Below are 12,345 nucleotides of genomic sequence, written 5' to 3'. Positions count from 1 at the left end.
AAACAAAGTATTTATAGTTTGATTGTTTAATCGATTGTTAGCCCTGGTACATTCCTTGTTGGGAACCGTAGCCTTGTTGGGGCCCATAGAGTCCTTGCTGTCTATTTATCGCATTACCTGAAGAAAACAAAGTAGGTATTTATAGTTTGATTGTTTGGTCGATTGTTAGCCCTACTTGTGATTGTGGAGCTGAACGTCAAACAATACATCATATTGTTGACGAGTGTCCCCTCAGATCCTACACTGGCGTGAAACATGACTTCTACACTGGCAATGACAGTGCTATCTCATGCATAGAGAATTTCGATATCCCACTCGGATTTGGTGTTCTTTTGTTCTTTTCAATACTGTTTTCCTTGTTCATACCTAACTTTCTTTGAGGTCGAAATATATACCAACGTTCATACGATTATTAATAATACCAGTATTTTGTAAAACTATACCAAGTTGGAAAAAAAAAGTTTACAAACCGACCGACTGTCAAACTTTGATGAAGCGCGAACGACCTGCTCTCCGTAGTGTTAAAGCGCCTAAAAAGGGGAAAAAACTTTGATTAAAACTATCTCTTAAAGTCTTACCTGCCTGAGCCTGGCCACCTCCATATCCAGTCCTTATCTGATTCGCCTGCAGATCTTTACGCCATGGTGCTCGACACTTGGCCATAGCTCGTCCGCTACCATCCGGGGCATTGGTAACCCAGCACTCGAAGTCTGTGGTTTTGCTTGGCTTAAACCTCACATGGCATTGTCTGTGGAAACTCTCATGATGGTTTTTCTCGCATGCCATCAGGTTGAATGATACCTGGAACCAAATAATGTTTTGATCCCTGTTTTTTATTTCTTCCGCAAAACCTTAAAACGCTCTTTCGTCATGAATCTTTTTTCCCATAAAAAAAAAGATGAGTGTTTCACCGCCGTTTTTATTTCGTAACAATTAAACAACTCCTTTACTCCTACATTAGGCTCATGTGGTCTGTGTCGTAGCATGCCCATCCTGTGGTAAGTCCCTCATCAGATGTGCGAGAAGAGACACAGATGTGCGAGAAGAGACACAACAGGAGAACAAAAGCAAGTAACCCGTTGAAATATTCGCAGTCGAAAGACGAGTACAAATTGTAGAGAGAGAGAGAGAGAGAGAGAGAGAGAGTGAGAGGGAGAGAGCTGAGAGAGAGAGAGAGAGTGAGAGTATGATTTTCAAAAATTTACTATTATTTTTTCAATGTTTTTCACGTTCGTAGATTTTTATCGTGGTGTGTGTGTGTTTTTTTTCTATTACATATTATTTATTATTATTTTTTTTTTATTGATACGATTTTTAGGATTCGGAATTTAGTTGAAAAAAAAAATGCTATAGCACAGACCACAAGGGTCAAATGTGGTATGTAGTAGGAACAGATAGCAGTTGTTTCAATGCTACGAAATAAAAACGACGGCTTTTAGTCCACCATATTATCAAAATCGGTTTTTAGTCTTGTGGCGGGAAAAAGCTTTAAAACCAAGTCTGTGAGAGGGTTTGACAAACTTAGATATCAAGCTTTTCCCATACCTGGAACCAAATAATGTTTTGATCCCTGTTTTTTATTTCTTCCGCAAAACCTTAAAACGCTCTTTCGTCATGAATCTTTTTTCCTATAAAAAAAAAGATGAGTGTTTCACCGCCGTTTTTATTTCGTAACAATTAAACAACTCCTACATTAGGCTCATGTGGTCTGTGTCATAGCATGCCCATCCTGTGGTAAGTCCCTCATCAGATGGGCGAGAAGAGACACAATACTTCCCATTTAGGTGCTGGGTCAACAGGAGAACAAAAGCAAGTAACCCGTTGAAATATTCGCAGTCGAAAGACGAGTACAAACTGTAGTCGATGGTGAGATTCGAACCCGGGACCTTCTGCATGGCAAGCACCCGACATTACCACTGGCTAACCATGCCCCCCACAGGGCTAATGAACTTTTTACCTTATAGTAGTCAGCGAGGGCTGCCATAGCCTTTGCGCAAGACTGAGTATCTTTTTCTTCATTTGGACAGATTCTCCCAAAGCTACCTATTGGAATTGGCGGCATGTAAGGAGACTTCCTGTTCCGACCTTGTGAATCTGTAATAAACACCTTAGCATTATTGTTTATCGTTATAGGTTTTTTGGATACTTAATTGTTGACTCTCATCGGACTCAAGTTTCGCCTCGAGTACAAATTGTAGTCGATGGTGAGATTCGAACCCGGGACCTTCTGCATGGCAAGCACCCGACATTACCACTGGCTAACCATGCCCCCCACAGGGCTAATGAACTTTTTACCTTATAGTAGTCAGCGAGGGCTGCCATAGCCTTTGCGCAAGACTGAGTATCTTTTTCTTCATTTGGACAGATTCTCCCAAAGCTACCTATTGGAATTGGCGGCATGTAAGGAGACTTCCTGTTCCGACCTTGTGAAGGTAGAAATCCAACCTAATCTCATTCACCACGAGATTATCTTAAAAGAAGAAAAGAAGATTTTCCACCTCTACGATAAAAAAAAAAAAACTGTCCTGAACCGCAGTCAACCATCGTGAGGATTTGTGCTTGTTCTTTTCAAGCAGAGAGAAGCCTTTGAAACTATCAGCCAGCTAGGCTGGTTAGGGTTAGCTGTTCTCCTCCCTGTTTATAGTCCCACAGCTTGACTCTAGTCTACTCTCTGTTTAACGTCCCCTAGCCAGACGTTTTTAAATCCATATCTTTCATGTCTCATTTGCAGAAATCCCAGCAGGGCTGATGACCGAGACTACTATAACGACCTCCCGGGCAAGGTACCCCCTGATGTGGGGCCCCCTCCAGTACCTCCCCTACCCTCCCTACCTACTGCGACCCCTGCCGCCCTACCACCCCCTAATCCTCAACCCACCACACGAGGTAAGTTAAACACTTTGTTTTTTTTTTTTTTTTTTTTTTTTTTTTTTTTTTTGTTTTTTTTTATATATAAGCTTTAATACATACAAACATATCCTAAATCGTTCCTTCATTTGGTAAGTGTCGACTGTTCGAATAGCCTCTCCACCATGTTCGATCGTTAAATTTAGAGTCCCGTTCAATTTCACATGGATTGACACCCCGTTTTCGTAAGGTTAATGTCATCTCAGAATTTCGTAAAAAAGCAGAAATGATGTTTCAAAATTTCTGTAAAAATCATCCTACCCAGGAAATTATTCATGGTCCGGCACTGGTACCAAATCAGCTGATATAATATAACCTTCGATTTGAAAAGTGTCTTTCGTTTTAGTCCTAAACCTTCCTTCTATGTTTATTATTATTCTGAGAATGTCATTGATAAACGCTAAGGTCTTCAGTGAGGGGGATTTTACCCTCCATTTGTTGACAAGGTGCCTGTCTCCTCACATTACCCCCACCCAGCCTGAGTGGGACGCGATTGGTCAAATGGTCATCCATTCTTATACTAACCTAGCGCAACGTTGCTTAACTTCAGTGATCCATGGGGAATGGTAAATCACTTGCCATTGATCAATGTCCTTTGGCATCATTCAAAATACGTCCACACCAAGTGCTTTTTCTTCATTTCACCAAAATCATTTGATCCTACATACTTTACAGGTTCCACATCAGGTGATGACATCTGGAAGAACAAAACAAAATCAAATAATATAGGTACCGTCCTTTAAGATAAACCTATGGTCCTTAGGGGGACCCTATGTATTATCATGGGACCCTATGTATTACCATCCTTTATAATGATTTAAGAACCCTATGTAGGTAATGCCATGTCTTCTTTATGATGTGAGTTGATGCTTGATAATCCAACTTGAACCGATAAAACAACAACAAGCATCCGCTCATAAAATCCTCTGATGATCTGTCAATTTTTACTTCCTTTTTTTTCTTATCCTCATTTATTTGAGAATTTGACCACATAATAATGGAGCTCTAAGGGTTAGGTGGTAGAGAACGCCTTAGGCGTTAACCTCGCCTTGTGGTTGCCTTCCACTCAAGAGTCTATTATTATTATATGGGTTCCAGTTCAAGTGTATGTATGTCTATCGACTTCGGTTGACTGTAGTGTAGACGTATTTTTATACCTTAGCTGATGAACACAACCTTGAATCCTCGGGGAAAAAATATATTTATGTACATCCATTTTGGTTCTAGTTCTAAATAATACCAACTTTTTAACAAGAAGCTATGCAATGGAGTGGAAATGAGGATTTACTTCCATAGTGAAATGATAAACATATTTGTATACCTAACGTTACCTGCTCAAAATCATTGCAACTTGGTGTTGAGATTATTTAGTAATAACTCAGTGTTTTTTTTTTTTTTTTTTAAGAGGTTTGACAGAGGGAACTGTAACTGCTATGGTCTTATCGTCCCGAAATCGAAAAGAGAAGGAACCCGAAATCGAAAAGAGAAGGAAGACAGGATAGAAGAAAGCCAGCCGTTCCGAGAACGAACATTATCCCATCAGGATAAAATCCGCCCCGGGCGGGAATCGAACCCGCGGCCTAGCGCTTACAAGGCATATGAACTACCAACTAAGCTAACTAGGCTGGCATAACTCAGTGTTAATATTAGAAATGAATTTTATATTTGGCAATTCTGCATAATGTGTGTTAATCTAATATGTATATAAAAATGAATATTTGTTTGTGTGTTTGTTTGTTCCTAATTACTGTCGTCATGGTATATAGTGTTTAATTGTTCTTTATCTATTCCTTAATTAGTTTGAGGTTTTATTCACCTGTACGAAAAAATGGGTGCAGTACAATTCATTGAAACAACAATAGTTATAATTGAACTGATCAAAACATGAGTGGATGACTTGATGAGTGGAGTTCAAAACAATGGAAATGATACGATTCGAATGCATTCTGTAACTTTTCTTTACGTTCTTTAAAAGAACTCTTCTTCAAATGTCTACCTATTGATCTTTTCTATCACTGAACTTAGCAGTTATTGTCTGTTAACTATCTACATAATTTTAACCAATAGATTTACGCCATTTCTACCTCAGGGATGCTCGTGGTACGTCCAAGTTCAACAGACATGCTCTTTTAGAATATTTCTTACGTTAGTAATTAATTTTGCAATATAATGTTTCTGTTTGCAGAACCGTTTGACGAAAGTGAATTGCTGGGTGGTACGAAGCTACAAGACGAGACCTGGTTTCATGGATGTATTAGCCGGCAGATGGCAGAATCCGCACTCAAAAATGTAAGTCACTATCACCCTATTGTTGCGTCTTTATTTCACATTCTTCTGGGGTAACCAAATTGGGCTTATGAACACAAATGAGCTACTTTTATGAAGTCCAATCGACTGATTTTCCCGTCTCCACTCAGACTGGGTGAGAATAATGTAGGTAAGTTGGTTAAACTCGTGAGGCAGAGAAGCCTGATAACCTCATTATTAGCAGTAAAAACACTAACTATCTCACATAAAAAAGCGATCTGATAATAACTTGATTGTTTTCTCGTTGTTTATTCACTTTTTTTTTGTCCTGTTTGGGCTAAATCACTAAAATGTCCCGTATAGCTAAAACCGCATTTCCCTCCCGACAGGATGGTGATTTTCTAGTCCGCGAGTCCCAGGGCTCTCCAGGTCAATATGTTCTCACCGGTTACCAGGGTGGCACCAAGAAACATCTCCTCCTTATTGATCCTGAGGGCGTGGTTCGAACCAAGGACCGCATGTTCGAGAGCGTAAGTCATCTGGTCAACTACCACTGTCAGAATCAATTACCCATCATCTCCGCAGAGAGTGCGCTTATCCTGCGCAATCCCGTAGCCAAGTGCGCAACCGGTGCGCACACGGGACAGAGTCTATGAGAAATCCCATAGCCAAGTGTGCAACGGGTGCGCACACGGGACAGAGTCTATGCGCAATCTTGTAGCCAAGTGCGCAACCGGTGCGCACACGGGACAGAGTGTGTCGTAGGCTGCAGGGTGTAGGGGTCTATTATTAGCGAGTTTTTGCAACAAAAAGTAGCGTCCCGTCAACTGTACAATTACAAAAAACAACTTATTGGAGTCTTTAGCGTTATTCAAACAACGTCAAAGAGTTCATTTAACAAGACGCTAATTTTGTTTGAAAAACTCTTCATTGAAGGTATAGTTACGCTTTCGCCTGGTAATCAGGAGGGCGTGGGTTCGATCCCAGCCGAGGTATGGAATTTTATCCTCATTTATTTGAGAATTTGACCACATAATAGTGGAGCTCTAAGGGTTAGGTGGTAGAGAACGCCTTAGGCGTTAACCTCGCCTAGTGGTTGCCTTCCACTCAAGAGTCTATTATTATTATTATATGGGTTCCAGTTCAAGTGTATGTATGTCTATCGACTTCGGTTGACTGTAGTGTAGACGTATTTTTATACCTTAGCTGATGAAAACAACCTTGAATCCTCGGGGAAAAAATATATTTATGTACATCCATTTATGTTCTAGTTCTAAATAATACCAACTTTTTAACAAGAAGCTATGCAATGGAGTGGAAATGAGGATTTACTTCCATAGTGAAATGATAAACATATTTGTATACCTAACATTACCTGCTCAAAATCATTGCAACTTGGTGTTGAGATTATTTAGTAATAACTCAGTGTTTTTTTTTTCTTTTTTTTAGGATAAAATCCGCCCCGGGCGGGAATCGAACCCGTGGCCTAGCACTTACAAGGCAGACGCACTACCAACTAAGCTAACTAGGCTGGCCTTTTTTTTCTTTAATTTATTCATTGGAGCAAGGGTCACAGCTTATGGTCAATGCTCCGTTGAGGCCACTCATATAAACTCATATTCATTATCATAGTCTGTTTAGTGTGTGTATATAAAATCCGCCCCGGGCGGGAATCGAACCCGTGGCCTAGCGCTTACAAGGCAGACGCACTACCAACTAAGCTAACTAGGCTGGCCTTTTTTTTCTTCAATTTATTCATTGGAGCGAGGGTCACAGCGTATGGCCAATGCTCCGTTGAGGCCACTCATATAAACTCATATTCATTATCATAGTCTGCTTAGTGTGTGTATTTTTTCTCTTTCGAGAGTCCGGACTCTCGAGAGTTCTGGACGCTGGACGGCTACTTACCTTGTGGTTCACAGGTTGAGACCCGCTTCTATGTGTTACAGGGAACTGAGGACTGAGTTCCATTTCAGATACAGGGTCCAGTATGTAGTCTAGACCGTTCCTATGGTCGGCTGTTTTACTGTTGGATCGTTCCATACTTATGGTCCACCCGTGACATTCGGCTACTCCACGCTCGGCTAGAACTGCCGAGCAGAGGTTCTCACATCGGGACCATGAGTCCACACCTGTCATGATCGATTCTCCTGGAGGAAAAGAAAAAAAAATATTATTTTTTTTTTGAAGAGGATAGCAGAAGATCGAACAGAATGGAGAAGGAGAACCAGCTTACTGTTACCAACCAATCAATAGATTGTAACTCAAGAGAGAGAGAGAGAGAGAGAGAGAGAGAGGGAATTGTAACAACGGAAGTCCTATGGAAGAGAGAAAGAGGACAGGATAGGAGAAAACCAGATGTTCCTAGAATGACCCTCAATTTCATCTATCTAGGTAGGATATATTTCGTCCCGGGCGGGACTCGAACCCGGGGTGCTTACAAGACAGGATAAGTTTAAAGGCATTGCTTTGTTGAAGCAAAGCTTTTACAAACAAAATGTCCACCTTGAAATGACCCTATTAGGTGTCCCTGCCATGAAGCAAGTATGTTCAGATGTATTTTCCTTCCTGAAATTCACCTCTTCTGAAGCTCGTTTCCTCTCTTTTATCGTAATAGCGCCTGTTCTAGACCATAGGAAATCCAAGATGGCGCGCCATCGGAATCAGTTCCGTTTCCGAAAGGAGAACCTTTACTTACCGTCAGCAAAGTTGAGTTGGAGGGCCATGTTTACTCGCTTCCTATTGGCTCTCCACTCCAACAAAGATGGCGGACAGCTGCGCGCCCATTGGTTGTGAGACTGGAGCAGTTTCCTCTGACAGATCTGTTTGTAGCCGTTGTATGCATGATCAGACACATATCTGTAAAAGTTAGGATGTGTTAGTGATTGAACTATTAAGTATACTTTGGACCTTTTAAGGTCCAAGTTTGAATGGGCAAGTTTTGACGGGTTTAACGTCAGACTATGTTACTGCCAAGGTTTTTAGTGATGGGGATTTTACCCTCCATTTGGTAACAAGCCAGCGGTACGCGACTGCTTAAAGGCACACCCTTACGTGCTAACTTCAGTGATCCACAGGGACCTGGTGCATCTAACGTGCTATCGCTGCTGAGAGAAGTTTTTAGGGAGCGCAGGAGAGCTCCGCCTCGCTTAGGCAAAACATGACAGTAGTTACTTACTGGTGCGGATCAGTCAACAACAGGTGCCGTACCCCAAAAATACGCTGAATGATACAGTAGTGAGATTCGGCTCTCTCTCTCTCTCTCTCTCTCTCTCTCTCTCTCTCTCTCTCTCTCTCTCTCTCTCAAATATGAGTGAAACAACTGCTACATAAAGACTTAAATGTCATCTGTGTCGTAGCATTCTCATTTCGTAGTTTGTCTCCCATCAGATAGGTCAGTTGGGCTATAAGAAACAATACTTCCCATTAACCCATTCAGGTGCTGATGCTCGGTTATCACTCGCCATGAAATATCTTACTTACCGTCCGCAAAGTTAAGCTGAAGGGCCATGTTTACTCGCTTCCTATTGGCTCTCCACTCTAACAAAGATGGCGGACAGCTGCGCGCCCATTGGTTGTGAGATTGGAGCAGTTTCCTCTGACAGATCTGTTTGTAGCCGTTGTAGGCATGATCCGACACATATCTGTAAAAGTTAGGATGTGTTAGTGATTGAACTAAGTATACTTTGGACCTTCTAAGGTCCAAGTTTTAATGGGCAAGTGTAAAAGAATTTGAATAAGTAATTACGTATGTTTATGATACAACCCAATCACTTCAGTAAATGGTTTCTTCAAATTAAATTGATCCCAAGGTAAGCCTAGCCCCTTGACGAATGGAGTGTGCCTGAAGGCTTGTGATGTGTTCCAATCCACTCGACCCCAAGCAAATAAGTAGGTACCTACTTATTGACGGGTTTAACGTCAGACTGTGTTACTGCTAAGGTTTTTAGTGATGGGGATTTTACCCTCCATTTGGTAACAAGCCAGCGGTACGCGACTACTTAAAGGTACACCCTTACGTGCTAACTTCCGTGAATGATTTTAGCTATAGTAGTAGTTACTTACTTGAGCAGAAACTTGTACAGTGGTGCCGAAGGTGGGAAAACAGACAGACAGTTGGCCATCAGTAGCCAGCCTCGCTCACAACTTGCGGTGTTGTCATTTCGCCACGTTTGATTTACCAGCTGACATAGGATCTCGTCCCGGAGCTTCTCATTGGATAAACCCTGCGGAGGAAACGAAAATACACATCATGAGAATTGTAAATCAGATTGGAGATCCCGGCATTGGCAGTCGACACTGTCCGACCCTTCTTATGTGAAAGCCTTACTTTTTTCAAGGTATAAGGAACTATAACAATGGAGATCTCACCCTCCCGAAATCGAAAAGAGAAAGCCAGCCGTTCCAAGAGCGAACCTTATCTGTTCCATAAAGTTCGCCCCGGGCTGAATAGAATCCGCGACCTACAAGGCAGACGCTCTACCCTCCAAGGTAACAAGGCTCCTTCAATTCATGAATTTGATTTACAAGGGTGGGAAGAAAGAAGAAAGAGGAAAGTATAGTGGAGAGAGGGAATGAGGACAAGGGGGAGAAAATTATAATAAATGATCTGTAAGGGACTTTTTGAACGATGTCATCCCTGTGGGACAGAACGGCAATTAAAAAAAATGTGATAAGGATGCAACACAAAACGTTTGGTTGAGATGTTTGCTGCGCTTGGCGGTATTTTGACCGCTTTTGACAGATTTCGACCGTTTTTTGGCGGTTTTCAGCTATAGCGACAAAACGGTTAGAGATATTGTAAAAGTTAGGGTAAAAGAACACTCAAATAAGCATCATTCAATAGGATAAGGAAAGTCGTGTGATGTTCACACCAGATTTTTTACTTTCTATTACTACAGTTTAGCGGAGCTATACTAGTAATGAAAGTATTGCAATCGGTCCAAATTTTCAAAATCGGGAAATGGTTGGAAATATCCGTTTTGGGATCCCCTGATGTCAAAAAAGTGATTTTTAGCCCATGGTCTGTACGTATGTATGTACGCACGTACGTACGTACGTACGTACGTACGTACGTTACGTACGTACGTACGTTACGTACGTACGTACGTTACGTACGTACGTACGTTACGTACGTACGTACGTTACGTACGTACGTACGTTACGTACGTACGTACGTTACGTACGTACGTACGTTACGTACGTACGTACGTTACGTACGTACGTACGTTACGTACGTACGTACGTTACGTACGTACGTACGTTACGTACGTACGTACGTTACGTACGTACGTACGTTACGTACGTACGTACGTTACGTACGTACGTACGTTACGTACAGACCATGGGCTAAAAATCACTTTTTTGACATCAGGGGATCCCAAAACGGATATTTCCAACCATTTCCCGATTTTGAAAATTTGGACCGATTGCAATACTTTCATTACTAGTATAGCTCCGCTATACTGTAGTAATAGAAAGTAAAAAAAGAACAAGAAGAAATAACAAGCTGGGCCCGTCCCTCCGGGCATTTTTTAGCCTGTAGTTTATTCGATCGTGGTTAAAGAAACCTATGCACCTACCTAATTTGTTTAATATTCAGTTTATTATTATTGATTTGATTTTTGATTTTACTGTCATGTAATGATTTAAAATCAAGACTAGAGCCCGTTCTCCCTTTATTCCTTTCAAGTCACCCATCCATTTATTGCCCTTGCTCGGCGCAGCTTAAATCACCGAAAAAACCATTTTTTAGGTTTTTTGGCTTTTTGGTTCTCTGGACAACCACTTTCGTCTTCCAGGTAGAAAGACCTTTAATTTGATATATAGGTCGACCAGGTTTGGATAAGTCCTTCTATGGGGACAGACAGACTGACGACACCGAAACGAATACAATAGCCCGTCCAATATACCTTTTTTTTTATTACTATCGTAATAATAAAGGAAGGACGGGCTAAAAAGGGAGAATTGTCTCTGTGGTTTTCTGGCAAAGTACACGAGTATGTTATTCCGTCTCATGAGGATGTCCATTCAGGAGATGGTTAACCGAACCAAATGAGATCGAAGAGTTCTAATCACCGATTTCATTTAGTGGTGTTAAACCATGGAGAAAATATACATTAAAATTTTCGGACAGACTGGGCTTTTGGGGCTTGGTAGGAACCCTTTTTCTGAGTGAGTTCTACAGTTCACCAAAGCTATTAGCTTAGTTGGAATCTAGTATACACGCTGTATATTTTGTGTTATGTACATATTGAAAGCAAAGTGATTTGACATGTTGACTCACTACAGTGACATATTTTGTATGAATTAAATATAGGCTGAGTACCGGGGTAACTTTGGAACGGCAACACTCGGTATGAATCTAGTATACACGCTGTATATTTTGTGTTATGTACATATTGAAAGCAAAGTGATTTGACATGTTGACTCACTACAGTGACATATTGTATGAATTAAATATAGGCTGAGTACCGGGGTAACTTGGAACAGTGAGAGTAACTTGACTACTTTATGGGTGTGAATAGACGTTCATCAACCCGAGGCCTTGGTTCCATTGGAAGGTGGACTTCTCAACTTAGAATTGATTAAGTCACCGTACAAGATAGTGATGATAATAACTTTTACTATTGTTATTATTATCTAATATTTGACGTTGTACTTATACGTATTAATGTAAAATCATGTACAATAAAAAAATATATCTCATCTTATCTTATAATAATACATAATAGGTAGTGCTTATTTTTACTGTTCAGAATTTCGGAAAGGAGGCTACTACTATTTTTGTGGTCAAATTCGCAAATTATTTTGAGGATAAAATTCCATACCTCGGCTGGGATTGAACCCACGCCCTCCTCTTTACCAGGCGAGCGTCTTGACCACTACACCACCGCGGCAGGTACCTATTGTAGGTTCTTGTTGATCAACAATTGAAATACTTAATTACCTATGCCTGCACTAAGGGTAGATGGAAAAAATATGTTTCTTACCTCACCGTCCAAATTTTCCCCATTCGACGGTATTTCGAATTTACAAAACGTAAATACCGAAGAAAGCAACAGGAAAACTTCAAGTTTGAAGGCTGAATGAGAGAGAGAGAGAATGGGAAAGAGAAAAGGAGACAGGAATAGAGAGGAGAGAGAGAGAGAGAGAGAGAGAGAGAGAGAGAGAGAGAGAGAGAGATGTTGT

The 12,345-nt window shown here is 41.0% G+C and overlaps 1 protein-coding gene across 1 annotated transcript in view; it reads right to left on the bottom strand.

The window, feature by feature from the left end:
- LOC103509128 overlaps window positions 1-9,380 on the bottom strand; it is a gene marked incomplete at its 5' end in the record, with an annotated part of 65,409 nt that extends 56,029 nt beyond the window's left edge. Inside the window, 7 exons of the mRNA XM_026823536.1 lie at window positions 176-286; window positions 579-801; window positions 1,958-2,094; window positions 3,553-3,604; window positions 7,063-7,304; window positions 8,638-8,798; window positions 9,220-9,380. Of these exons, the coding sequence (XP_026679337.1) occupies window positions 176-286; window positions 579-801; window positions 1,958-2,094; window positions 3,553-3,604; window positions 7,063-7,304; window positions 8,638-8,798; window positions 9,220-9,380 (1,087 nt within the window). The remainder of the gene's footprint in view (window positions 1-175; window positions 287-578; window positions 802-1,957; window positions 2,095-3,552; window positions 3,605-7,062; window positions 7,305-8,637; window positions 8,799-9,219) is intronic.
- Window positions 9,381-12,345: the final 2,965 nt, after the last annotated feature.

This window comes from Diaphorina citri, unplaced genomic scaffold (genome assembly GCF_000475195.1).
Source record: "Diaphorina citri unplaced genomic scaffold, Diaci psyllid genome assembly version 1.1 scaffold470, whole genome shotgun sequence".
NCBI classification, from domain to species: Eukaryota; Metazoa; Arthropoda; class Insecta; order Hemiptera; family Psyllidae; genus Diaphorina; species Diaphorina citri.
Note: the sequence above shows the minus strand (reverse complement) of the source record. Positions and strands in the feature narration are given on the sequence as shown.